The sequence below is a fragment of the Vidua chalybeata genome, chromosome Z, assembly GCF_026979565.1.
Source record: "Vidua chalybeata isolate OUT-0048 chromosome Z, bVidCha1 merged haplotype, whole genome shotgun sequence".
NCBI classification, from domain to species: domain Eukaryota; kingdom Metazoa; phylum Chordata; class Aves; order Passeriformes; family Viduidae; genus Vidua; species Vidua chalybeata.
In genome coordinates this window covers 55,468,127-55,495,796 of record NC_071570.1, presented here as the reverse complement: position 1 = coordinate 55,495,796, position 27,670 = coordinate 55,468,127, and the positions used below count along the sequence as shown (strand labels likewise).

The following is a 27,670-nucleotide window of genomic DNA, read 5'->3' as shown; positions in this document are numbered from 1 at the left end:
CACCTCCACAAGAGCAAGAAGGTGAAAGTGGAATTCCACAAGAATCTACCCTTCAACACAGTCAGGAATGAAGAAATCACTATGGACGTTTTCTGCTGATACAATGTAATTCAGCAGGGAAAAGGTGGATGTGTAAGGAGTAGGATATTATGGAGACAAAAATAAAAAGGAAACAGTTTGAAAAGTAAACAGATAAATAAAGAATACATTCACTTATGTCCATTAAAGACATTAAAGCCTGATTGCAACTGCGGGCTCACAATGTACTTAACTGACTGACTGAGGGCTGCTGGAGGTTATTCAGATATCCAAGCTGTGTTTCTAGATCTCGTGCATCTACTGCTGGCCTCTGTATGGACCAGATGGATATTTCACATCATTTCACTAGCTGGGTTTTTCTCACTCAATGAAAAGTATGGCTGAAACTCAAAACTAGGTATATTTCAACTAGAGACATGACTCAAGTTATTAAAAGAATGGAAATTAGTCACTTAAGTAATATACTTGAGCATGCAATGAACTTCTTGACCACAGAAAGTTTTGAATGAAGATAGCCATTTATGCTTGGAAAAAAATACTACATATAAAGCAGTACTGTTGAAGTATTTGAAACAAGAGGCAGAGAGTGGGTTTTGTTCGGTTTTTTTTTTTCTCTTAAGTTCCAGCAAATATCCCAATGGTATTCCTTCATTCCCAAATATGTGAATAGGCAATAGTACCCAGACAGTAAAGCCATATTTCAAGTATAAAACAGGCTAAAAAGAAGAATGGAATAAACAAATTATGAGGAAGGATGGAATTATCGTAAGTATTTTGGTAGTTGAAATAATATGGAGTTGTTTATTTTGCTAAATGTAGGTAGTAAGAAAAAACACTGAGCATGGTCTTGTGTTAAGCAGGTTGCTACAAAACCAGCTCAACTTCAGTTAGCAGAGCAAGTACATAAATTGACAGTCAATCTGATTACCTCAATTACATAGCATCTAGAAGTATGAGGACAAGCTAATATTTACTTCTTTTTGAGACCATCAATCCCTATTCTCAGTGTCCCCATTCAATTTCCTAAGCTAAATCCTTTACAAAGTTAAACAAATTAAAACACCACTGTTTCAAAAAAAAAAAAAAAAAGTTGTGACTTACACCTTAACTCAAACATGAGACCTAAAATTTTGAGTATGCTATATCTCCTTTGTGAAGTCCTATTTAGTCTCAGGGGAGGAGCTGGTGACCTAGAAATTTCTAGTTATCCATCTTTACAGGTAAAGAATCCAGTAATTCAGCCTGGTGATTAGCTACATCTTCTGATTTGACAACATGTATAAGAAACTTAATACAGATATCAGTAAAGTAGATACAGTACACCCTGCACATCCAAGTTGTGGTTTTGAAATTAATTTGCCTAGTGCATCCTGGCTTTCCTGTTGACATTATCTAACAGTGGTAAGAGCCTTGAAGGACTCACATTATATAAGAATGTCATTTACAAGAAACTGACTCATCTGTAGGAAAATGATCTTGTTACTGTGGAGGATGAGACCGACACTTTCCTCTTAGGTGATACCAAAAATTTAACTCTTTTACACAAGAGAGCATTTCTAATTGCCATTATCTTTTTTATCAGCCTTTCAACTTATGCTGATTTGTAATATGATTAGTTTCAGTTCAAAAAATATTTTTGCAGATCATGAGATAAGGACTAATTTCAGGAAACTCTTTGTTCTGCAATTCAGTTTATTCATGCTCTTGTTGTCCCATTTTAAACAGGGGTACTGTCAGGGGAAGCTGGGGTATTACTCTTAGTCTGTAAAATTGGTGTATCTCAATAATTCTAAGAGAAAATTGATTTTCAAGGTACACTGTGCAAAAATTGACCAAAAACTAAATACTGCAAAACTAATGCAAATCAGAGTAGCACTTGTTACTAGGACAGCAATGTTTTCACATAAACAAAAATCATCATATAGCTGATAGACTACACTGAGTAGTAGCCTTATAATCCAGTCCTCCAGTTTTTGAAGTATATTACTCAGATCTACAAGATAAAATTTTGAAAGTGTTCTTCCACCTGCACTGCAGAAGAAACGCATACTGCATGTGGCCAGAAGCAGCATGTGGGACCACAGGTTTCATGACATGCTGATGTGTTACTATTTGAGGCAGGGAAGTTCAATGATCCATACAATTCTGCTGCTCAGCAACAGGCTCACAATGGCAATCTGAGAGCAAAAAAGGCATTTTAGACTAGCTCAAAGAAGAGGTATATGTTAGAAAAAGTACTAGAATAGTTAGAAGTATACTAACTATACTAGTATAGTTAGAAGAAGTATTCTTAAGAAGTATTCTTAAGGTTAATAGAACAATGTCTACAGCTCAATCAGACCAGAAAGAGGACACACTACTCCCAATGCTTTCGTATTAATCAGATCTTATTCAATAGATTGGTCCTTTATGCCCTCACTGAAAGAATTCACTTCAGAATGGTAACTCTTTAAGAAATATCTTTAATAATGTTTAATTAAACCAAGAAAAAGACAGAATGATGAAAATGCCAAGGAGAGATGTAGGAAAAGCAAGGCTTTTCTGCAGAATCCTTTGTTCAGTTCCTGTTCCTTTTGATATTTTTCTCTGGAGAAAAATTTTATCAAAAAAACCAACAAACACAAAACTAACCAAAACCAGTGTCACTAGTGAGCATGCTCTTTGCTAGGGATAATAGTCCTAGATTTGTAGGGAAGCAAAATTCAATATAATGTGTGCTAAATTCTTGTTTACTTAATGAAAGAGATGTTTATCAGTACATTTTGTCTCCAAGCGAATATTGGGTAGGAATTCCTCTCAGATAAATGTGATTTGATCTCCAATTTGATTACTAATAAAATTGTGATGTAAACATGGCAAATATTTGGCACTTACTTATTTGGAGTGTAGAGGGCAAAGTCCAGACTAATTTAAGCCACTGAAAGTCAAGAATTTTAGAGGTGTGTCATACTATGGCCCTGCATAGTAACATTTAAGCAAATTAATATTAAATTAAAAAAATAAAAATCAACATTTGCTGAAGCAGGATTTTCCTCCCATTCAATTCATGACAGTCCAGCTTGGAAAACAGACACTAAAACAAGTGAGAAGGGATTCTTTCATGATTGCAAGAGTGTATAATTTACATTACACACTTCATATTCTGTGATTTCCAAATGTCTTTCCCAACATTAGTCTTTGACTCCTTTGAAAAGTCTGTCATAACAATTTGTAGGGTGCATAACAGAAAACTTGTACTATGTATACCATTCATAGCAGAGCACGAGAAGCCCATTTCGTAATAATCCATCAATACAAGAAGATGGCAAAGGATTTACAACAGTTTGATAAGAAGGGAGACATGCTCACTTTAAATTAATTTATATACAATTTTGTTATAATATGTTGAGGGACCACAAAAAGACTATTTTGTTATGGTGAGAGAGAAGGAAGGATTTTTTATTCATCTCAGTGATGAAACTGGTGTCACTTTATCAGACACTCAGGTATTAAATCCATGACAATATAAAAATCCATTGAGCAACAAGCACTCTTTTAAACAGAGAAGGAACAAACCTCTACCATATAGTAGGACTTGAAATGTAGCAGAATTTATTTTGAGATGTTTCAAAGTAAAAATCCAATATTAATAAAACACCTTTGCACATTTACTTCAAGCATAAAGTTAAGACCAACATTGCTAAATCCCCCTGTAACATCTTCATTTAATTATGCGTATACTGAAAAGTTGAGTTATAATTGAATACTTGGTATTCTTCAAGTGCATCTCAGTGCACACAAGTTTAAACATACATGCTGCATGCTGAAAATTCTCAGTCAAGACTTTCTGGCCAACTTGCTAAACTTTACTTCTGTAATATATCCTAAAATAAGGAACATTTCAGATTTATTCCCAACTGCTTATTCTAGACCATCAGGCTATTTCAAATCTCAGTAAGTAGTACTACAATTTTTGTTTCTAAACATTTTGCATTTTTAAATTTTATCTAAGGGAACACTCCAGAATCATCAGCTGCTGGACTAAAGGCAAGTTTGTGAACAGAATATAAAACCTACCAGAAAACTCAAAACACTTGGAAATATATTATACTTGCACCATCACCCAATCATCAGCCACTATCCCACAGTAAGCAGCAACAGATGAATCAAAAATATCATATGCAAGAACATCAAGAATTATCTCTGCAACATGAAGGTCCAGGTACCTTCTCCCTATTCCTCTTGCTCCATTTCCTTCAGCCCCCCACCCACCTCCTTAAATGAAACTCATTGACAATATTCCTTTCACTTATTAATTTAATATTTTTCCTTTCTCCTCCACAAACAAATGCATACCAATCAAGTGTGCATTCTAGTTATCAGATAATTTACTTCAAGGTTTTACTAATCTTCTTCACCAGTCTTCATCTCTAATGTATTGCTTGAGAAATGCAATACTGTTTTAGAAGCTTGTACAGTGGAAATCTCAATCACATTTTGAAAGTTACGATACTACAAAAAATTAACTGATAAAAAAATCATCAAAATTTGAATTATAATCAGATTATTAAAGAATCCCTGTATGCCACCAGGTGCTTTAGTTAAGAGGCTCTTCAATCAAGGAAGCACAATCTTTATTTTGCCATAGCTGCCTATAAATCCAAAAGGGAGATGTAAACATACATACACTAGACTAAACAATGGCTAAATAGCAGCCACTATTCACTCTCCCACTCATACATACCATGCAAGTCTGTGGGAAAAACTTACGATTGAAGCTAAGGAACTCAAGTAAAGTTTTCTGAAAATAACCCAGAGCTGACAAGTCAGTAGGAGAGCCTGGATGGTTTCAAGACACAGTTTTTAACCAAGATTTAGACTTATAACTGTGGGGGTTTTTTGTGTGCATGAGTGTGCCTTTTTTTTTTTTTTTAACAAAGATTTACATCCTACCCTTGGCTAAATTACTTATAAATTAATCAAATTAATTACTGAGTGGATAAGCAAGATACTGGACAAGACAGAATGAATTATCAGCCAGCTAATATGGTCTATGCTCTTTTAAACAAATATCTCAGTGTCGGTTCTAACAGGTCTGTAGGACAAAACACATAAGAAGACTTATAAAAATACTTCTTCCAGAACACTGGATGCATGCACATTTTGAGATTTTGGCTATTTAGAATAAATCTAACTGAGATAATCAACTGCTGAAAATTACATTTCTGCCAATTTTGATTTTTGTTTTGATATAATGTTTCTTACACCCAGACAGGTACTAAATTTGATATCTAAGTTCTGTTTAAGTACAGATGCAATTTCATGTAAATAGTGAGGATTTCTCCGAGAAATAATGCTCACATAAATGAAAAAAAAAAATGTAAATGTCATTTGTGTAGTATTTAGGTCACCTAATCAGCAAACATTGAAAGAGTTTTTGAAATGGTAACATTTACCTGGGTGCACAGATTATGTAACTAATTTGATGGCATTTTTGTCTCCCTAAAAGTTGAACAACTGAACAACTGTTAGAGTTGAACAACTATAACAACTGAATTATTAATAGACTTTTACTGAGTAACAGAAAAGTAAGCCAGGTGAAGTCTATTGTCTCTCAATTGTACTTACTGTTTAACTAACTTCTATATTTTCTAAGTACAGGTAAATATGATGTTTGTGTGCCTTCCTGTACTTCAGTAAAACTGGCACTATGTTTAGCATTCAAAGTCCTACCCATGGAGAAGCTTAGATCATATTCTATTAACAGTCCCATACTTTAAGTTATGTGCTGTGTCTCTCATATTCTGCAAAATATAAAACTATCCCAGATGTGTGCTAAGAACTAGTTCCAAAGTAAAAGAAAACTTTTTAATTAAGGAAACATTGACTTTTATGGTTGCAAATCAGAAGAGCATTTTAGTAAATGCTTAGTCTGTAGATTATGCTTCTTTAATTCACAAATTGACTGCACCAGGTCACCTTTAAGTAATGGAAATCTCTGTTTAAACATTTTTTTGGCAATGGGCACAAAGCATTAGATCTCATTTCCAAGACTTACCAGCTGGGTTTTGTCATTAACATTTATTAACAATCTAAGATACGGCTTTCAGTGTCTAATCCTCACTACACAAATGTTTTGTATAATTCTCTAGAGAGCTTTGGTGTGACAAATTACTGGCACAGATTACAGCCCTGTAGCTATTCACCAGAGGCAACACAAAATTAACATGGTACTAATCCAATTCAAACAAAAAATTGGTCAGACTCTGCACAATTGCACAAATCATCTGAACTACAGCAAATCTAGAATTCCTTAAGCTACAGTTTCCAAATCTATATTTAAAACACAGTAAATTTTTTTTTATCAGATTTCCTTCAACTTTTATTTGACTCTTTAAAGTTACTTAAAACCTTTATCAGTATACTAAGTATAGATGAAGCACAGGAGTATAAAAACCACAAGAAACTGCTTTGAAAGGGTTTGTTCTGTTGTAGAAGTTTTAGGTAGAATAATTCTCTGTACATGCCAACTTATTTCATGGTTCAGACTTTCATCAAGAGGTTCAGTTGAAACCATCAACATATATTAATGCATTCAGTTCATCAAGCTATGGTGATGAAATTTGTAACAAGAACCTTATAGTAATATACATCAGTGTTCGTGTGGCAAGCGACAATCTTTGGTTTTATTCTACAGGAATTTCAAAACTTGGTAAGGAAAAATTAGGCTGGGTATTCCAAGACTGCTGAAGAAATCTTAATCAGAGGGATAAGATTTATATCCTTCCTACTATCACCCTCTCAAGCATAGATGTTTCACAAACTGGAGATGACTCCTTTTATCACTCAGCAAAAAAGGTACAATTGCAAATGAAGGTTAGTGTTATCTTACTAACTAAAAATCATTGTGGTGTGCACTCTTCAAACAGAAATACAGATTAAAGAAGCATTATAAATTAGAAGAACATGGGCTTAACTTCTTATTCTCCAAAACCTGAATATTCTATCAGTAGAAATGAAGCAGGTACCACAATCTGTAAGAAAACCCAACACTGTTCCTCAAGCTGGAAGTTGGTGTGAATACAGGCAATAAAAACCTTTTACTAAACTTGAATACTGAAGACTTGTTTTCACGTCAAGGTTTGTTCATGAATCAATTGGGACTAATGATCTACTAATTTGTTTGTCAGGGCCAATGGAAATGCTAACATTCTTAAGCACATTGTTCAGCTAATGTTTACCATAATTCATGAAAGACAGATGATGACAAAACACAACATCAAGATTCAAGATTCAACAAGGATGAAGCTGCTACTACTGCAAGTTTAAACAGAGTAATTTCAAGTCAAAAGTATATAATTGTATCTATATAGATGCTTACAGAGACACAAGAGCTCTGTTAAAACCTAGCAGTAAAATAGCATGTCACATTAGTATGAGGTTAGAATTTCCAAAGCAGAGAAAAATTTCACATCCAGTTTAAGATAAGTTTTCTTCATTTCATACATTCATCAAAACTTAAACCTTTATTTCTAAAAGTGAAGATTTATTTCTCACCTTTACCCTTCATTCAGTATACAATTAAAATACAAAACTGTTATTATGTAACTGACAAAGAAGGTTGGGATTATGGCAAAATATTTTCCTGGAAGTGTTGATGCAGAATTATTTGGAATTAAATTAAACCTCTTATTTTTCTAATCACATCTACTTTTAGATGTTCGGCCTTCTTTACAGGTCTGAGTCTTGGCCTTTGAGTTCAAAGTCAAACAAGCCAGTTCTGCCGTTCTCATTTTTGTTAAAAGCATAGTTGAGAGCTTTACTTTAAAAAAACCAACACTAATAACACGAAAACAGTAGTTAACAGTAAACCTAGTAGCTTCCAACATGACAATAACTTGGTTGTCTCATATGACCAAAGAAAACCTGCCTACCTGTTTTAATCTTGCAAGTTCTTTCAAAGCCCTTGTCCATTGTTGTTTGTAGTGAAGCTTTGACTTGGTAGCTGACTCTAACTTTCTTTCAAGTTCAACCTAAAAGCAATTAAAATCATATCAGCTCAAGCAGTAACAGCAGTAACAATCACTGAAAGATGTATATATACAAACGGTCTGGTTTAAGAAAAGTGTTTATGTAGTGTAATATACAACATCATCTAAAGCTGTTATACAATATAACATAAATATTATGGCACAAGAACATTTTCTTGTTTAAAATATAACCTTATTTTTATTGGATGGCCGTCTATACAAAAAGAAAAAGATTAGTTTTTAGCACTAAATCTGCTGATGTAACCTTTAAATTTAAGATTCTCAGATCAGCCACTCCCTCATTCCTTTTTTATTCAAAGTAAGGTTATAAACACTAACTTCACAAAAAAGCTGATAGATAAATCTCTCTTAAAAAGGTACATAGATTATTCTTTAGCTTGCTGATGGAAGATATGCCCTACTGAAATTCTTTTCCCTGAAATACCCATCTGCTCAAACCATTCTTTAAAATCTGTGTATCTAGTGTGAACCTATGATCTTACTAACTAAATAAGCCTAAGTTTTTACTGTAAAAAATCATTTTAATACAAATTTTTTGCATAGATAATGAAAGACAAAAGAAAATATTTATGAAGCACAAAAAAAACCAATAAAAAATTAAGTATTTTTCACATATTGGAGGAAGTGCTTTTTTTTAATCTGACAAAAAATTATTTTCATTAAATTTGTGAAGATCTTAAATCACTGATTTGCTTAATTTATCTAACAAAAATAGGAAATCTAAAATATTTAATGTTAAGAGCTTTAAAAGTCTGTAGAAACACAAAAATATTTTGCATCAGTCACTTGCATTATTAGAAGTTATTAAAGCATACAGTAACATACAGACTGGCATATTACTGAGTATATTTTGTGCCAAGAAGCCTGGCCTAATTTTTTCAGCTTATTTCACCAACAATTTTACTCAAATCTCACAATAATTCTGAGCAATAAATGCCCATATCTGTGACTTTAATTAAATTTTCTCCTATGGGAATATATGGCTTTTAAGCATATCAACTTATGACAGCCATTCCATTTTATTGATAAGTGACACAATCTCTTTTGCAGAAATACTTAATTGCAAATATGCAAATAATGGAAAACCAGTTTAAATTAATCCTCACGAAAATCATCATCTTTCTTTATTTTTTTAAACAGAATGTTCATAGACCCCCATCATAAATTATGATTTAAATATATGTCATGTTTTTTCCTGTTTTAGCCTCTAGCATTACTGCTTCCTCTACAGAAATAAGGCCACTGTTCACCTTATTTGTGTCTGAATACTTAAACTCTGAAGAAATTACTGGAAAAAGTAAACCAAAATGGACAAATTAACCACTTTGTCACACAGTGGTGTGGTGAATTAACCAAAACAGTGGTTAATTTTCTACATCCCCTTTATCAGTGAACACACCATTGTGACAATTTGTAAGTACCAGGAAAATGCAATATACCTTTTCTAAAGTGAGAAGATTTATTTCTGATTGTAGCTGGATTTCTGGTTTGCTACTTTGCTGTTCTTTGTATTGCTGAAACTCCTTCTCCAAAGTCTTATGCTTATTTTCTGCTTCATAAAGCTACGTTAAAGAAACCAAAATGCAAGTTAGCAGAAAAGCCCATTCACAGACAAATAATTAGATGACAGAATTTAAGTTACTTCTTTGGAATAAACATTTTACTGTCAATTATCTGATATAAAACAGACACTGAAAGTTACACATTCATAATTAATGATTTCTTGATGATGGCACACAGCAATGTTTTAATAGGAAGAGTTTTAAAGAGGATCCTTGCTCAGTACTGTAAAGAAAAAACAAGTCTGTCCTCATAAACATAAGATCAAGATTTATGCACGTTTTTGTTCACATTTCTAAAACAACTTGCAGAAGAAATACAGAAAGCATAATACTAAGATTTACGCATCTTTTAAAGAAAGCCAGTGTTATCTACTATATGAAGTCTTATTACTTACTCAATTTCAGAGTATAATTTTTTATAGGAATGTCTGCGAAAGGAAACAACTAATACTTCGTACAGCCAAATTATTTAGAAGAAAGGCTGAAGCAGAAAGGCTTCAGTGACTAATGACTTAATGCTGAGTCCCTCTGCCCTCACAGTGTATTTCCACACTTTCAAGAAGATTTTTATAAAGAGTGCTTTGCTTTTTACACACAACGGGTAGTTTGAAAAATGATGCCAATACACAGTTACTTGCTACAGAGAAAGTAAGGAAGTCAAATGTTTAATAGTGTTTTTTATAATAGGTTAAAAATACTAAGAACTTTCTGTAATGTTTTCGTCTTCTGTTAAATATTTTTCAACTATAAATACCTTAATACAATTGATGGAATTGAAGTATTCCAGACTAGAATATGATCCCATGTGCTGATCTCATATTTTTGTCCAACTAGATAAGTATTTCCATGAATTCTATCCCACAGTTTAACTACTGGTGAAAATGCTTTAGAGAACTAATTTCTGTTTCAAAGCCAACAATTTCTACTAGTACAATAATAGTTTAATTCTTTGGATCTTCTAACTGGGTCAGCACTATTTTTCTCTCAAATTTCTGCTTTTTGCATTTATAGTTGTTACAGAATGGATGTAAGAAAGTAAAGATGTTTCCTAGGGAGCGATACAAAAATAGGGTTTGCTGTCATTGTTTTTCTCACAGAACTACAATAACCTATTGAACTTGAACACAAGATACTGCTGTTTAACACCTTTAATTTTTACCTATTTATTTTTTAAGCTGACAGAGACCTAATGCCAAACACAGTAACTAATTTCTTTTGCTAATAGAAACATCAGCTCTCCCTAGAACTTCTATAACAATGTTTGATTACTTGTTTGGTTCTGGAAACACTTTCAAAAATTGCATTTCTTATGAGACCTCAGAACTGTGGATATGAGGATATTATAAAAATCCCACAAATAAAGCACAACTTCCTTATTCAGAAATTAAGGGTGATGTTTTTCAAGGTGGATGCTTCAAGGATCTTCTCTTGAACATAGTGGGGCTTACCTCAAAACAGGTTGAAATCTAGAGATCTCTAAGTGTCTAAGTGAGGAAATTGTGTATTGACAAATCCCTTTAAAACGTATGGAATAAGATTACTTATCCCAGAACATTCTGTGTTAAAAAACCAAAAAAAGCCACACAAACAAAGAGGTCCACACTCAAAAAGGTCTTAAAACAAGAGACTCATCTGTTAGCAACAGAAACTTTCTGCTGTGCACATTACAAAGAGCATGGTCCTAGAGAGAAACTCCAAGTAAGCAAACAAAACCTCACTCCCAACAAAGCAAAAGAAAAAAGCCTGTCTCATGCACAATATGTGGCAACAACCACCACATATTGAAGCACAGCAGGAACAGCAAAGAGGAAGACAGCCAGGATGCTCTGATAAAAAATGGCCTTCATACAAAACAAGAGAAAATATAGTGGGGCTTGTGTTCGGAAGAGAAACAGTATGACAGCCACCTATGCAATCAGCAACAGTATGCGGCATGGCACTAAGGGATTCTTCATAATTAGCAAGAAATGTACTTAAAATTAACAAAAAAGTTTTTAAATGTGAAAGACATAATTAAATTTTAGAACTCCCTGCCACAGAAATGTTGCAATACTAAATACTTTTTAAAAGGAATCATATGAGAGCATGAAGAAAACTTTCATTGATGGCTACTAAGTATGAAACTGATTCTGGCGAAGAGTACATATAAACCTTGATGGTATTGCTGGATATACCAAAGCTGCATTTTTTTCTGAGTCTCACTTCCTTGGTCTGACAACTGTATGTCTGTTCTGAATAGGAAAAATAAAGTGATTGTGATGTTTCATTTAGAAAACATCTGTTGAAGCTAAAAATGGTCAGTGGGAGCTAAAAGAATGAATATGAATTAAGAATACTAGCTGGTGGCATTTGGCCACTTGAACAAGAACTACTGGCAGCTGCCAACAACATGTGAAATGCAAAAGTGATCTACTTATGACTTTTAAGAGGACTGCATTCTGCAGTTCATCATGATTCAGTGAGTGCTCAAGTAGAATAGTCGAAATAACTATCTTCAAGGTTAGCAACATTTGTGTATTAGCTACATTTTTAAAAAGTTCACTGTACTGTGGTTAACATATGCTAACAAGTAAAGAAGTACGTTAATAACGGTATTTATTACAGAACTAAAAAACTCTCAAAAAACTATCACAACTCTTCCTAAATACAAATATATGTTTCAAACAGTGAAAGCTTATATTGGATTATCACTATCACATATCAGACATGAAAAACACCAAAGCAAGTAATTAATCTACATAAACAAAATACTTTTCAGAACACTTAGGCATTTGTAAGGTTTAATCTACTTAATAACAAATTAAGTGTCTAATGCTATAATAGCTAAAGAAAAATAAGTACTAATCTTTACAGTTTATGTTAACAGTCAGGAAAAATATCAAGACTATCCTTGTTGTTAGTGCCAAAGTTAGCTTACAGGACAACAGAACATAGTCTAAATTTTCTGTTTAGAAAGTACTACTCTCAGAATAGAAGACTGCAATAACAAGAGTTTCCCCCCTGTCCCAATAAGGATAACAAAAATAATCTTTTGCAATAGAAGAATAAAATGAACTGCATGGTCAAACTACTTAGATGTTAATTGCCAACAATTTTTTAAGCTACTGAAATGTACACTGATGTTCAGGTTCTTCATGTAATGTATGCTTTCAAATGAAACTTGATTTTCAATGTTGAAAAAATAATCACAAGCACCGCACTGCAAACTGGCCAACTGAGCAAGACTGACACAAACTGATCTCAGCACAGAGATCGCCAATTTAAATAAAATGTTTGTTACAAAGTTGCCAGAATACAATTGCCTCCAAACCACTACTGAACTTGGTATTCTCAGAAAAATGCTCATTTTTATGTGTACATACCTGCTGATGTAAGCGGAGCTTGTCTTCTTCCAGTTGTTTGATTTTTGACCTTTCTAGCTCTAGCTGGTGCGCACATTCCTCCCTGGCTCGACGCACAGAGTCCTGAAGCACCTGCAGATTTCGTTTGTGATCTGCTTGCAGCTCCTTCTTTACCCTTTGAACCTTAAAAACAGACACATATTTACATTAATCCATAGGAGTGAAAGCTTCACTTGAAAAGTCTTACTTTTTTAGTTACTGCTATTCATGACAGAAAAATGGTTATTAATTTCTGAAATTAGACAATAAAATTCCCATTGACCAAATGTTCACTATATATGTTCTTACTGAATTTCAGTTTAACTAACAATCTGCTGATTATTGTATTTGGGCTACAAATATACCCTTGCTTAGCTACTGTAAAAACAGAGCTCTCTGGAGCTCTTCTATAAAATCTAAATGATTCTACATGATTGCTCGAGGCAGGTTTTACATCCAGCTTCCTACTACAAAGTGAAAAGCTAAATGCTCAACTGCAGAGACTGTGAAAGTCACAGCTACAGCCAAAATGCCTTTAGGTCAGTGAGACTGCACTGTTCAAACTGAGCATATTGAGATGCTTTCTCATCAAGCTAAACAGAAGAACAATCCTTGACATATTTGAACTTTCTAGAAAGATGCTACTGTCCCAAAGAACTGCTAGTTGAATAGAAACTTCTCCAATAGCTCATTTCTCAAACTGTAATTTGCTAACTGAACACTACATCATTATCACCAGATGCTTTTTGAATCCACTGATTATTATCTCTAGCTCTCAGGTCAAAATCTTACTAAACTTAGAGAAAGTTTTTAAAGAAATGTACATGAGATTCAAAATTACTACTTCTACTCAGACTGAAATGCACTTGGTCAAACCTGAGCACCAGATTTTTTTGCACAGATGCTAAAGTCAAAACATTATTTACAGCACAAACTGCATCTTGAGGTTAGCCTGGATACTGAACAGGACACTGGCTCAGCCAGCAAATTCCTGTGTTGGGAGCTCTCAATTTTTTTACAAGTACAGAAGGGAATAGTAGGCTAGAAAAATTAATCTGAGCTACAAAGAGGAAAGATAAAGCTTTTTGGACAGCTAAAAAACTGCAGTATTTTACCTACATCATTTTGAGTTTGTTCTGAAATACAAGAATAGGCAGCTTATTTTCTCTTTTCATATGACCAGCACCCCTGAAGTCACACCCCACTTGGCCAGACTGGGGGTGTTTGGTACAGTAGTAATTACTGGCTTCTCCTGCATCCTCTTTCAACCTGTCACTATTGAAAAAAATAAACAGAAGTATGAACTCTGAATATGTTGGATAACAAAACTTGAAGTTTTTCCCAGATCTCCCTGTCATCTTCTCCTACTTCAATAATCAACCTAGCAATTATTTTTTGAAGTGAGGCACTCTTGTGTATGCGTACAGCACTCACCTGACAGTGCTAAACTTAAAATTGAGATCTCAATTTTAACAGTTTTTACAGTTACATAAATGTCTGCACTGATATTAATTCTATTAAGAATAGAAGGTTTACAGTTCTGTAATCCTAGCAACCCGTTTAAAAGTTCACTAAATTTTTATTTCAGTAAAGAAGTGTAGCTGTAACAAAACTTGGCTTAACTGCTAGTGTTCCTCTACATATCACCAGGAATGTGGCTAGTTAGTATCTTATACACTTAAAATACTGCTGTCACAAAACTCAAACCTTATAAAAGTAGCTAATGCAATTACATTGTTTAATACAACCAGTTTTTACCTCTGATTCAGCACTGAAAAGTTGCCGCTCTCGCTTATCCAGATCTCTCAGGGTTTTCTGAAGCTTTTCTTCCAAAACATTATATTCTGCTACCTAAACAAAGGAGGGAAAAAAAGAATAAAATACTGATATTTTTATTTAGAAATTTTCATATAAAACAAATCTCCAGCTCTTAATTAAGAACTTGCAATGGAGGACTTCTAACTCATAGGCCATAGAAGGGTTTTTTGACCAGGCAAGTAAAATGCAATCAAAGAGCTCCCATATGCAGCAAACTAACCTAAGGAAATCTCTAACAAATACTCTATGATTAAAGGCTACTTTTAATTCTTTTGCACTGTTGTAGACTAGATGCATACATATCAGTAGGTGCAAAGCTTCATTACAGACCCTTTGTTACATGTTACCAAATACCTTGTTAGATTTATAACAATTTAGACTTTCTGCAAATATAAGGAGGAATTTCCTTACCTTTTTCTTCACTAACGCTTCTCTCTCTTTGTCTCTTTTCTTCCATTCCTCTGCAAGTGCTTGCATATGGAGCATTTCCTTCTTTTTAAGCTTTTAGAGGAAAAAAAAGAAGCAAAATCCCCAAACCAGATCAAAATTGTTGCAAGTGCACCTTTTAGAATACTAGCAGACCTAAGTCTTGAAGCAAAAGAGTTTAGTATGCTGACTTGCATAGCTCAAGATATGATTCTGATAGTGAAAGACATCTTAAACTGAAGTACACAATGCAAAGTAAATGCATGTCTGAGAAAATATCCAAAGAAGTACTAGATTTTCAGTACCTTTTAAAAAGAAGTAAACAAAAACACCTAGAATGACCTCAAGAGTAGACAGCAATGGTTTTTGAGATGCGACTAAAAGAAGACAGAATTAATATTTAACATCAATAGTTTGAATCTTGAATCTATTGTACTTTATAAAGAGTAATGGGAAATCGTGAAGATGGTATTCTGCATTTCAAACCCAGTGCCTTCTTCACTTACTTAAGAATTAACCTTCTTCCTTAAGAGCATGGAATTTGCGAATGGAGTAGTTTACATCTGAAGTTTTAATATTATATATGAGTAAAATTTAGTTCTTACTTGAACCGGTAAAATAAAATACAATTAAAGTTATTCTCTGTACTAATTATGCTAAAACTTCTCTGGAAATCACATAGTTTAGGTAATAAAAAAAAGTAAAAACCTGGTTTTCAAAAATGTCCTCTTGCATTTCCTTCCACATTTCTAACTCCAGTGCTGCTTTGTATTCCAGAGTTTCTCGAGGTTCTGGATGTTCTGGACGGTCTTCTGGGGCACAGTGAAGCTGAGTGTAAGGGACATGCCGCTGTTGACCAGCACCTACATCCTGATATAGTAAGAGTGGATTTTTCATTGGAACCTCAACTTGTCAAAGACATGTTCAAAGGAAAAAGAAAAGATTTATATAAAACTTACTTGAGAAGAATCTGACACCATAACCTCTCGCACTTTGACAAGTCCGTAATCTTCCAAGGTGATGGTGTATGAAAGCTCTGCTATTCTGCTGCCTGACCTATAAATAGCATTAGAATGTTATTTTAATTAAAACTGTCTAAAGATACAGAAAAAGAATTGTAACACACAAAACTGCAAAGCTAGTTGTTCTGTGCAAGCTTGGAATCTCTAAACAGTTGCATATGTGAGAGCCCAAACATGCTTTCCTACATATACTGTTAAGATAGGGCCTAGTTTGTCAATCTACAGCAAGCCTTCTGACTTAAACAGGTAACTTGTCATTGGAAACCAATTTAACTAACGGATTACTATAATCAACACATCCTTGCAATGAGGGAATAAGCCAAAATTGTACCTACAGTCCTAAATCTTTCTCATGATGTAACTGTTCATATACAGGCAAATGAGCCTGTACTGTAATGAGTCAGTACTGCTGACTTCAATGTACGATACTCATTAAATTTCCTTAGCTTTCCTTGTTTAGCCTTTAACAGTAACCTCCTAGTTATCCACAATATAAGTAACTTAGCATATAATTTGTGGTAAAACATCCTTGGATTACTAAAAACCACATTTCTGGAACCTTCAGCATAGGGAACTGGCAACTTTAAATCACAAAGAAGTTAAAATATCTACCTGCCCTTGTACAGTGAAACAATGCCTACATAACAGGTATTTTAATAAATTAATTTGAAAGTAGTTGTGGTTTCCGCTTAAGAACAGTTTGTTTCCTACTGCCTTGTCTCTATTCACAGTCAAATTGTAGCAAACAAAGCCATTCTTTTGCACAGAAAGGTATTAAGAGAAGGAACACAAAGTTGTCGTGTACTGGAAATTATCAAAAGTCTCAATGAAAGTACACTGAAGTGTAGACCTTGGTCAAAACAAAACCTCTCATTTCAGTGATAATCACTCTGTAAGGCAAGTTACACAATCCCTTGTCACCTGGAAGCTGCAGAACATATCAAGCAACAAGATGCTGAAGGAATTAACCACAGCTGTAGTTTTCTCAGAAATTCACTTTCAGCAAACATAGAGATGACACTAAAATGCTTTTTACAAGGGTGCAGCCTTCCACACTTATTTGCAAAGGAAAAAACCCAATAAATGCTTGTACTTCACTCAAGTTAAAAGAAATTGCCGCATTAAATTCTTACAACTTTCCATTGGCTACTGACTAATAAAGAAAACAAGAGTTGTATTAGTTGAAGTCAGAAATCTGAGTAAATGATTCAACAAGTCTGTTGAACATACCAGTGTAAAAAGAAAGCTACACCAACAAGAGCAAGGATAAGAAGGGATCAGCACAGCAAAACACAGACCTGATTACATTTTGAGAATGCCATCTAGTGGTTATGTTTTGTGCAAAACCAGATTTCATTTAACAAGCGGTAAAAGTATGAACCTCAATGTATAGTGAGACCTTAAAGTAACTCTTCACAGAATCAGGCCATGCCAGCTTTCCACGTAAGTTTAAGCAAAGCCAGAGGTCAATTTTCTATGAAGCCAGGAGGAGGGGGATACCCATCACTAACATGACATTTCCTGCGAGTTAAATATAAAATGCATTTTTTAAAATCTGTTGCATTATTGGTTTAAAACTGACCTCAGTCTTAATAGCAATTACATTTATTTTTAAGGGTATAATCAAGTTCCTGAAAAGATGAAACACTGAAAAGACGAGGGCCTAGACACTGATTGTGAACACTAATCACCTTCAATCAATCCATAAGGACACAGGACAGAAATAACTGCTAATCAAAAAAAAAAAAAAACCACACACACATATATATACACAAAACCCCATCACTGCTCTATGTAAATGAATATTTGTCTTCAGACAGAGTATTAGCGAATACTGCTCCTTCTGATGTACACAAGCTGAAATCCCTGCTGAAATCGTGAAACAGGAGACATCTCCATTTTCTGTGTGTATCTGTCTTCCTAACTTTCATTGAAGTCAGTTGTATCTAAAAGCATACTATGGGCAAACAATACATTATGGAATATCAACCCTTTCTGTAATTGAGTAACTTACTTAAGAAAGCACCTCAGTAACATTTTTTTCAATTATTTATTTCTTAATCTGTCTGTGAAGTTTAATTTACCCAAGCTCACTATTATATAAAGGTTTATTACAATGACTTTGGTAGTAGTGTATACGTTGCTCAATATGAAGTGGCAATTCAGCTTCTCATCTCTTGGATGTCTATCCCCTCTCTGCATACTGCAGTATGCTGCAGCCTGTTTACCTATTCAAAAAGCTATGGAGGAAAAGCTTGCTGTTTTTCAGAGAAATACTAAATAAACAACTCTAGAAAACTTGCTACAGAGCTAAGTACTTTTTAAATAGCTTTACCCTTGTGCTGCTGTAAAACTGACTGTTTCATTACAAGTCTGACGCCAGCATTGTTCACCATTCCCACCCAAGAAGCGGGTTTTTTCTGAAGCCAGAACACTTGAAAGCTGAAGTCTTGCCACTCCTAGAAGTAAGTCTTTCGCTGTTTTATCCTTGTGCCACAATTCAACCAGCAGAGGCAATCTGAAGTAAAGAAGTGATCTCCATGTCAGGCATCAAAATGAAAGAGGAAGCATTCTTACTCAGAAGCACCTCATGTTCTAAAAGTAACTTCTTAAATCAATGGTTACAAAAGTCAGAAATGAATTGGTTTTACTGTCTTTCACTTAGAGGAATAAGACTGACTGACTTTGTATCTTTTCAATCACTTGGTTCAGATAATAATTCCTTTCAATTATTAGGGACTAACAATGCTATAGTGAGTGACTGACAGAACAATGCTAATACAACTTGATCATCTTCATTTATAAATACATACAAATACTGCTATTTTGATGATTTTTTAAATTTTACGTATTGATCATTTATTGAAAGCTGGTAGAACTGCTAGGAGAACTGCTTTACAGCCTTCAACACTGCAAGCTGCTTTCAGGTACCTGCTGTATTTAAAGATAACATATAGTTATTGCATATTACAAAGAAAAAAAAAAAAGCATTTTTTGAGAAGTACTTTGTCAAAAATGATGCTATCAAGATTTACTTTTAAAATTTATGGCAAATACAGTTGTTTCTGTAAGCAATGATACCTATGTATGCAAGAGAGAAAATCAAGAACTGTAGAATTCCTGACTTTAAATGTAATTAATAGAGAAAATGGAAGAGTAAGCTATTAAGTATTTACTGACATTAGCCCTTGAATTATTTACTAAATTCTAGAACTGATAATCTTAATGTGATTGCATTTACAACAAAATATAGAAAAGCGTAATTAAGATAAAAAATTGCCAATTGCTACCTGAAGAATGTATCTTGAAGCTGATGAGGTATAGTTGCAAAGTCAAATGCACAATATGACTTTGGAAGAAAGACTTCCATGTTCTTTCTAACTTCTACAGGTGGACTTGTCATAATAGGTGCTGCACTGCCAAAAAATGGGTATGAATACCTAATAAAAAATAACAAAAATAATAATTCTATAAATAGGTAACTTTTTTGATACCTTCTGCAACAGGAAAACCAGTTTAGACATAATTTAGTACAGCCTGACTTGTATCAAAGCTCAATAAATTTATACTAGTACATTCAGCAACAGAACTTAGCTCTCAAGTATTCATGTCATTTATTTCAGGAACAATCCAGCTTCTTTATATTGGCTGTTGTTTTGACAAAAAACATTTTAATAACCTGTATGTTCACAACCAGTTGAATACGTATTTTACTATAACTCTACAATTATTATATAAACTGACCAAACAGAAGAAAAATTTATACACACATGTAAATTGTTACTTGAGAACATGTGTAATTGTATTTACAGTTCAGATTAGACTAACTTGCAATAACTGATAACTAGGTATACATATACACAGTGTCAGAACCATTAGAAAACTTCATGAGCTTTTTAATTTCCACAGTTTAATTGACTAAAAGGCAAGTCAAATCATTTTACCAATATGACTTAAAATATGGCCTGAAACTACTCTACTGGCATATTTCAGTGTGTGATAAACTGTAGCAAAGGGGAGGTCATGAACCTCTTAAACTTCATTTTGTTCAACCTGATGATGCCAGCTGTCAGCCAAGTTCCTAATAAAATCCAAGCTGCATCAAATGATGCCTCTATACATAAAAATTGCATTCTTCACCTTTTGTGAAGAGCTGTTGAAAGAGCTTGTTTAGACTGTAATAAAATAATGCTTCCAATCTACAGCGAATATGCAATTTTTTACCCTGCAACTTTTCTTAACACTTATGTATCTGGATGTTTCTCCTCTTTTCCTGCCATGTTCATCACTGACTATAAAAATTCAAGTGCATAAAACAAAAAAACCTATGTGTTGTTACTGTTCTGAAACTAATTATTGAACTGTTACATAAAAGATTTTATGTGGCAAAATTCCATCCATTGTATGTTGCTTTCTGCATACTATTTAGTAATGTAGCCTATATGGAAAGATATTAATGATGAACTCTATATTAGCTGTATTTTAAAAAATTCCAGCCCTACATATCATCCACACCTTTTTTACCTAGCTCAGACAAAGTCTAGCACAACTAGACTTCCCAGTGGCTAGTTAAAACTGTATGAATCAAGATCTGCCAGAAAAGAAGCAGAGCAAATGCAGAGGCAGCTCCCCAGTCAAATCCTCAATGCTTTCAGACTGAATCACCATTTGAAGATGTATTTCATCACAAACATCAAAGCATGCTGATGGAAATGAGAAGACAAATTGCAAAAACTATTAATTACTTCCTTCAAATACACCATCAATAATTAGTTAAAAGTAGAATTTATTTTTTAAACCATCAAAATCATCCCTGTATTTAAAAATCTCTCAGAAATGCATACTGATACTTCATTAAAACTAAAATGTGCTTCCTTCAGATTCATACACAAACCAGTGATCTGTCTCTTACTAAAACAGTTCCTTGGGAAGTAGGAAACGACCAAAAAAAAAAAAAAAAAAAAAAAAAAAAAGGAAAGAAAAAAGAAAAACATGAGCTGGAAATGTAGCCAGAAAGTAACATGAAAAGTAATTCTCCTATTCCTTTAAAGATTGATGTTCCTTGTCCAAGCTCATACATTCAAATGAGATTTAATACAAATTACAGTAAAAGGTAAAGTTTTACCCACCAGCTTTAATGCTCATTTTAGTGATAAGCCAGATGAACATTCTAAAGTATTTTGCTACTGAAAATCAGCTATGTTTTAAAAGGCATGAAAAAGCAGAGAGGCACCTGCCACCAGAAATCATTCAGATTATGAAGACTTTGTATTTGCCAAGAATAACAAAAACAAATTGTACCTTAAAATGCACTTTATTGGAAAATCAACTTCCAGACCACGTATACTTCTTAAGTCTATTGAAAAGCAAAAATGGTGAGAGGCTGCTGGAATGACAATTTTCTGTGCTGACACAGGCTCAGAAGAACTGGACAGGCCCACAGGGTTAGGCTGAGATATTGCTACTGGACGACTGTCAGCTGAAAACACAAAAGAGAATTCATGTGCATGTTCTGCCCAAAATAACAAAATATATAAAAGATTAGTGTCACATTTTAATACAAGTAGATAGGTTGCATCCCGAAGAGATTTGTATTTCTTGTAAAATAAATGAATACTGTGAAAAATAACCACTCCTTCTGTAAGTTACTGCTTCCAAAGAAAAAACACCAAAAACCCAACATACTTTAAATCTTCTTACAGAAATGTAGTATTTTTCCTTTCTTTATTAATATTTGAAGTGATATAAGGTTTAACTCACTGAAAAAGTTTTACACTAAGACCAAAGAAATGAAATTCTTCAGAAATAATTTAGCCATTGAAGCAAACTAAAATGTGCAAAGCACATCTGCTTCTGTCACAGAACCCAGATACTGTGACATCCATTTTATAATTTAGAAAGCAGAAGCAACATTGAGTGCCTGCCCAATTGCATCCAGGCTTCTCATATCATACAATGAGACCCAATACTGCCTTCAGAGAGTAAAACATCAAACTATAAGTCCCACAGACAGGTCTCCAAAATGTGTTCTTGAAAAGTGTTCAAGACATTTTGTTTAAGTCTTTAAGAGCTATTTGGGCTATTTTAAGCCCATATAAAAAGAGGGAATGAAAGTATGAGATAAGAACTCAACCGCCTTTTGTAACTGCTAGTTGTTCTGATACTTCCTTCATGATTATTTAAAACATTTCCACTTTTGTAATTTTTAAAGAAATACATCATTACTAGTATTGACTTTCTTCTTTCCTCCTTTTTTCTAAGTGCTTTGCTTGCATTAATATTAACATTACAAAAAAAAAAAAAGCTGTAATACTCCAACATCAGTTAGTTAACACAATGTATGAATTTAACAATTTTAAGTGATTCAGGTAAAATAACAGTAGATCGCTTGGTGCAAAGAAGTGTCTGAGTGGAATTTTAAGGCCATACAGCTTTTAAGTACATATAGCTTACCGTTAAAATTCATTTAAGTTGGTACTATAGTCAAATTTAATTTAATGTACTAAATTCAATAAATTTTGCCTTACTGGGATTTTGCATATCTGTCAGAGGTGACTTTGCTCTGCTCTGCGATTTCAAAGCTGGAAGTTCTTCAAAACACTGTTTGCTAACCTCTTGAGGGCAGCCAGTGACCACCCCTGAAAGACAAATGTGAAGTGACATGTTTTACATCTTAGCAAAATAGAATTATAAAATTACTATTAATAAAAAAGCACAATCCTCGATTTCCTAACCTGCTGGGTTCACAATACTTTCTTTTTACATTCCATATAATGGACTTAATCCTTGCTTAGGTAAGATCAGTTAGGATTAAAAGAAAATTTGGCTGAATTAGCAGACAAATCCTGAGAGCCCATTCTAGGACACATAATTTCCTCTATATAGAACTGGGCATCTTTAGGACAAAGCTCAAAAAACAGCAATACAAATATCATTAGAAAAATAATAACTCTGCTTTATTAATAAATCATCTCTTAAGAAGATTTATGCTCAGCAACATTTAGCAAGACAACATTTTTTGAGATTTATTCGGTTATTATGGTATTTCTTATCACTGTTCCTCTTCCACTTTTCCACTTCCCAGTTCTCATATCAGAAACAAGTCTTGCTAGGGCTTGGGCTACCAAGTCCAAACAAAAGGATCATGTAAAAACAAACAAAACAACCCAGTTGCTTGGTTTTGTCCAGAAGTCTACACTATATGAACATTTGTCTTCACAAATTATTACCCACATTCATTAGAAATTTCTTAGAAAACTTAAAATTAAAAAAAAAACTTTAAAATTCCTTAGAAAAGTTAAAAAATCTCACATTACCCCTACTTTTCTATTGAATAAATTAACATTAGAACATTTCATCTCATTGAGCAAGTCAGTTTCTTCACAGGCATTGCACTAAACCTTCTCATTCACAACTCCAGGAAATTCCAAAAACTTTGGTTATGATTTTTCAAGCTGATGACCATCCACATCACTTGTAATCTACACACCCTCAAATCCCTAATCTGGCTCTTGCAAGTGTACTGAATAATGATCATGTTCAAATCACAACATTTATCCCCCTTCTGTTATTTGTTTTATGCAAATGATTCTGACCTGCCTGAAACTTGTCACCAGAAATGAGTACTACTTCATGAATATACAAGAAAGAAGTAGTACATGATCCAAGCCCACACTTAGCAACTGGGCAAAAAATTATATACCACATACCCCTTTTCCTTGGTTTTGTGCCTTTTTCAAATTTAAGACTTTCCACTTCACTCTCTGTTGCTACATCTTCTTTTGATGAACACTGGTTGGCTTGAGATAGGACATTTTCGGATCTCTGCTGCTGGCTCTCGGTTTTTCCACTAACATGTGAAAGAACTTTCTCCTGTGGCTGTTTGGGTTCAGTTGCAGCATTTAAGGGAATCAAAGGCTGGATGAAATGATAGTTTTCTTATTGACCATAGCTTGCATTGAAAAATTCAGTCTATGACATTTCATAGTATGAGATTATTTTTAATAGCATGAGATTATTTTTTATTATTATACTTACAGAAAAATGCCAATGAAAGGATTATTCATGTAAAGCAGTTCATTCTTCCAGGGTTACACAAAATCCAGTCAAATATGATTAAGAAACACCAATAATTTTTTAACACAAAATTGTGTCTAAACCAACAATGAATGAGTAAGACATACCTGGGTAGTCAAGCTCTCCCTTTGAAGAATTACAGATACCCCAACAGTAGGGGCCAGATCCAAAGGCAGTTGTGGCAGTTTCTGTTTAGCTCTATTTGGTGGAACAAGAACAAATGGTCCTTCTATTGCCACAGGGTGTTGGTCAATCTCCACATTTCCTCTCTTCAGCAGTCCAGACAGGGGAACTTCAGTGCTTCCAAGAGAGTGGTCCCCACAGCAAAGATGGATCTGCACACACACAAAGGTGCTAGAAAGTAAGTGATATGTGCGATTTGCACTGGAACCATCTGTGCACCCTCCACTAAAGGTAGCATAAATACAAGTTATCATCTCTAACCTACTTCATGCATGCTGAGAATAAGAACAGCTATGAAATGTCAGCTTTGAGCAGGTGGGATTTGCTCACTGACAGGGCAGCAGCAAATCACTGCACTGCCCTTCTGAGGATCTGTCGTATCATTCCTTCTGTAGGATAAATTCAGTACTCTGTGGCTTCTAAACACTGCACAGATCCTTGCCCTTCAGGCACAGGCATATGAAATGCATGACTGCAAAATAATGAAAAAGGTTACTCAAAGGCTTTGGACATATATTTAGACACCACTTAACTGGCAAGGATTTTTGGGATTAAGTAACTGTGGTTTTAATTCCTGGTACATATAATCATTTGAAAACTTGATTCAACTGTTTATTCCTTATACAGCTTAATATTTATACATACAAGTGAAAGATGGATCTTAAAAAAAAAAAAAAACAACACACACTAAAGTAATCTAGTTTCCTTGAAGTAACTCTTTGAAAATCAAATACTAACTTGCTTTTTCCCAAATAAGAGTCACTGCAGTTTTAATTTAGCAGACCAGAACACTGTATTCCCACATTTAATATTTATTGCACTTGAGGAAAACTGTCGTGCTGAAAGGTGTGAGCTGCCAGTATACATATCTAGGTGCACATACATACGTACATACATACAAATACAGTTATACAATACACATATGCACACGCTCTAGTCTGGCAACTTACACCTACCTTTTACAACAGAAGTCTTCATTTTTTTGAAAGATATGTCAAATTAAGAATCAGAGCACAGTGCTCTGATCCTATATCCTAAGATTTAAGATACTGAGTGAGAACTCGAAGAAAACTGTAAATCAAAATGTGGATCTGACCGCACAAGAACTTTTGTTCAAAAAATTGTTCTTTACACATGATGCAAACATGTATAATTCCCTACACAGGTATCACATGTTAAACACTTTGTTTTGAGACTGTTTTAGAGTAAGGGTAAATTCCAAACACACCAGTGTACATGTTGCTCCAAAAATATTTAAACTTGCGGGAAAAAAATAAAAAATTTGAAACAATGCAAGATTGAAAAAGCATTCTTATACCACCCTGCGTAACAATCCTAGAACGGTCTGTATACTTTCTATAACTAATACTGTCTTATTTACCAGCTACATTAGCAGAAAACCTACAGCAGCCTCGCTCAACGAAGCAGACTCTTGTTTTGTAACTAGTTTGAGCAATGCACAGATTGCCATTAATACTTTAAGTACTACCTGATATTTAGAATCATAGATTCATTTAGTTCAGAAAAGACCCTTATGTCTGCTGAGTCCCGCAGTTAACCTAACACTGCCAACTCACCACTAAACCATGTCCTGCATCTAAAGGCAAGGCTAAAAAAGATAAGCAATATCCCGTAACAGCCTAAAAATGTCTGCAGTGTATTTAGAAACAGTATTTGGCTACAGGTGGGGAAAAAAAGACAGACCTCACTTATCATTCACAAAGAGTCCTGAAGATAGTGATTTTAATGCTTAGGCAAGAGTGACCTAAGCAGCTGGTATGGAATTACCATAGGTAGCACAAAGCAGGACTCTGGGTTGCAGATGGTCCGACTGCAGTGCAGACCCCAAAGCTCAAAGCTCTTCAGAGAGCCACATTAGCTCTTTGGGAAGATCATATTTCAGCAACAGCTTTTATCATGACATGTAAACCAGCTTGCTGTAATAGCAACTGATTAAAAAGACAGCACTCCACCTGAGCTAGGAAACTTGCTGCTATGGTTTCCCTCATATCAGCAAGAGAATCAACTTATATTTGGGCCAAAATACTATAATACCATCTTAATTTTGGAAACAGAAATGCTTCACAGATACAACCTGAGACCTACGCTACTTCTTTAATTATTTATTTTCATTCACATTTGAAATTAAACAGCTTACCTGCAATTTTGACTGTGCACAAAGATAAACTTGAAGAACATCTACTGTACTACGTATTCGAACTGAAGCTCTTTCTGGCTCGAAGTTTGGATTAATTAAATCAGTGAAAGGTTCATTTGTGACATCATTTCCCAGTAATGAGTAGTAGAAAAAAAACTCAGGTTGTCGATCAGGGAGCTTCATAGTACTAGGAACTAACTGAAAGAGATGCAGAAGAGAATTAGGTATCTCTTTCCTTGATGCAGAGTTATAGTAACTCTGAAGGAATTGTTTGAAAATTAGAGCTTAAAGTGACAAGTTGACCTAAATCATAGCTAGCACTCCACACAAAACTTATTATATTAATACTCAAATTAAAAATGTTTAAATTATTTTAAGCAAAAAAAGAGCAAGACTTGTCAACACCAAGGGCTGTAAATGACATGTACTTAATAACATCAAATAACATCTGAGTATTGCACAAATACTCAGACATAAGCTATGCCTTCATAAAATATTTTCAATATAAATACTGCAGATTAGATACTGTTATATAATTTATTTGATTAAATAAAAGACTGAAACAGACAAACAGCTACTTCATTCTGTAGGCAACTGCAACTGTGACTTCAATGCCTAAAGAGGCACAAGCCACAAGCACGATCACAGTAAATTTTGCTTCTCAAGGTCCTACAATTCTGACATGGAAAATTATTTTTCCTGAAAAAAAGAAACATGACAAGACTGAAAAGAGTTTCACACACCATGAGTTCTAGACCAATTAAACAGTGCTCTCAGTACAGCATAAACACAGCAGCTGAGGTCTAAAGCTGATGCCACTTTATCCAAGCTAGTAAGTCCTTCCCTCAGGCAATATATGAACTCTGTCTTACATACTTAAAAAGCATTTCACCATGTTTGAACTCCAGTGCATGGGCACCACACTGAAGACTAGTACTATCCATACACAAACGTCTTACGCTATATTGCAGTAGAG

The 27,670-nt window shown here is 34.2% G+C and overlaps 1 protein-coding gene across 2 annotated transcripts in view; it reads right to left on the bottom strand.

The window, feature by feature from the left end:
- CEP120 (centrosomal protein 120) overlaps window positions 1–27,670 on the bottom strand; it is a 39,495-nt gene that overhangs the window by 5,588 nt on the left and 6,237 nt on the right. Inside the window, exons 6-19 of one of the 2 annotated variants that reach the window (XM_053932238.1) lie at window positions 26,695–26,892; window positions 24,461–24,688; window positions 23,987–24,194; window positions 22,805–22,915; window positions 21,579–21,756; window positions 19,568–19,717; window positions 18,613–18,795; window positions 16,215–16,311; window positions 15,964–16,125; window positions 15,241–15,330; window positions 14,770–14,862; window positions 12,994–13,155; window positions 9,509–9,631; window positions 7,953–8,051 (exon numbers count right to left, since the gene is read on the bottom strand). In XM_053932238.1, coding sequence (XP_053788213.1) covers window positions 7,953–8,051; window positions 9,509–9,631; window positions 12,994–13,155; window positions 14,770–14,862; window positions 15,241–15,330; window positions 15,964–16,125; window positions 16,215–16,311; window positions 18,613–18,795; window positions 19,568–19,717; window positions 21,579–21,756; window positions 22,805–22,915; window positions 23,987–24,194; window positions 24,461–24,688; window positions 26,695–26,892 — 2,082 coding nt within the window. The remainder of the gene's footprint in view (window positions 1–7,952; window positions 8,052–9,508; window positions 9,632–12,993; window positions 13,156–14,769; window positions 14,863–15,240; window positions 15,331–15,963; window positions 16,126–16,214; window positions 16,312–18,612; window positions 18,796–19,567; window positions 19,718–21,578; window positions 21,757–22,804; window positions 22,916–23,986; window positions 24,195–24,460; window positions 24,689–26,694; window positions 26,893–27,670) is intronic. The other variant, XM_053932239.1, reaches the window with a different exon arrangement.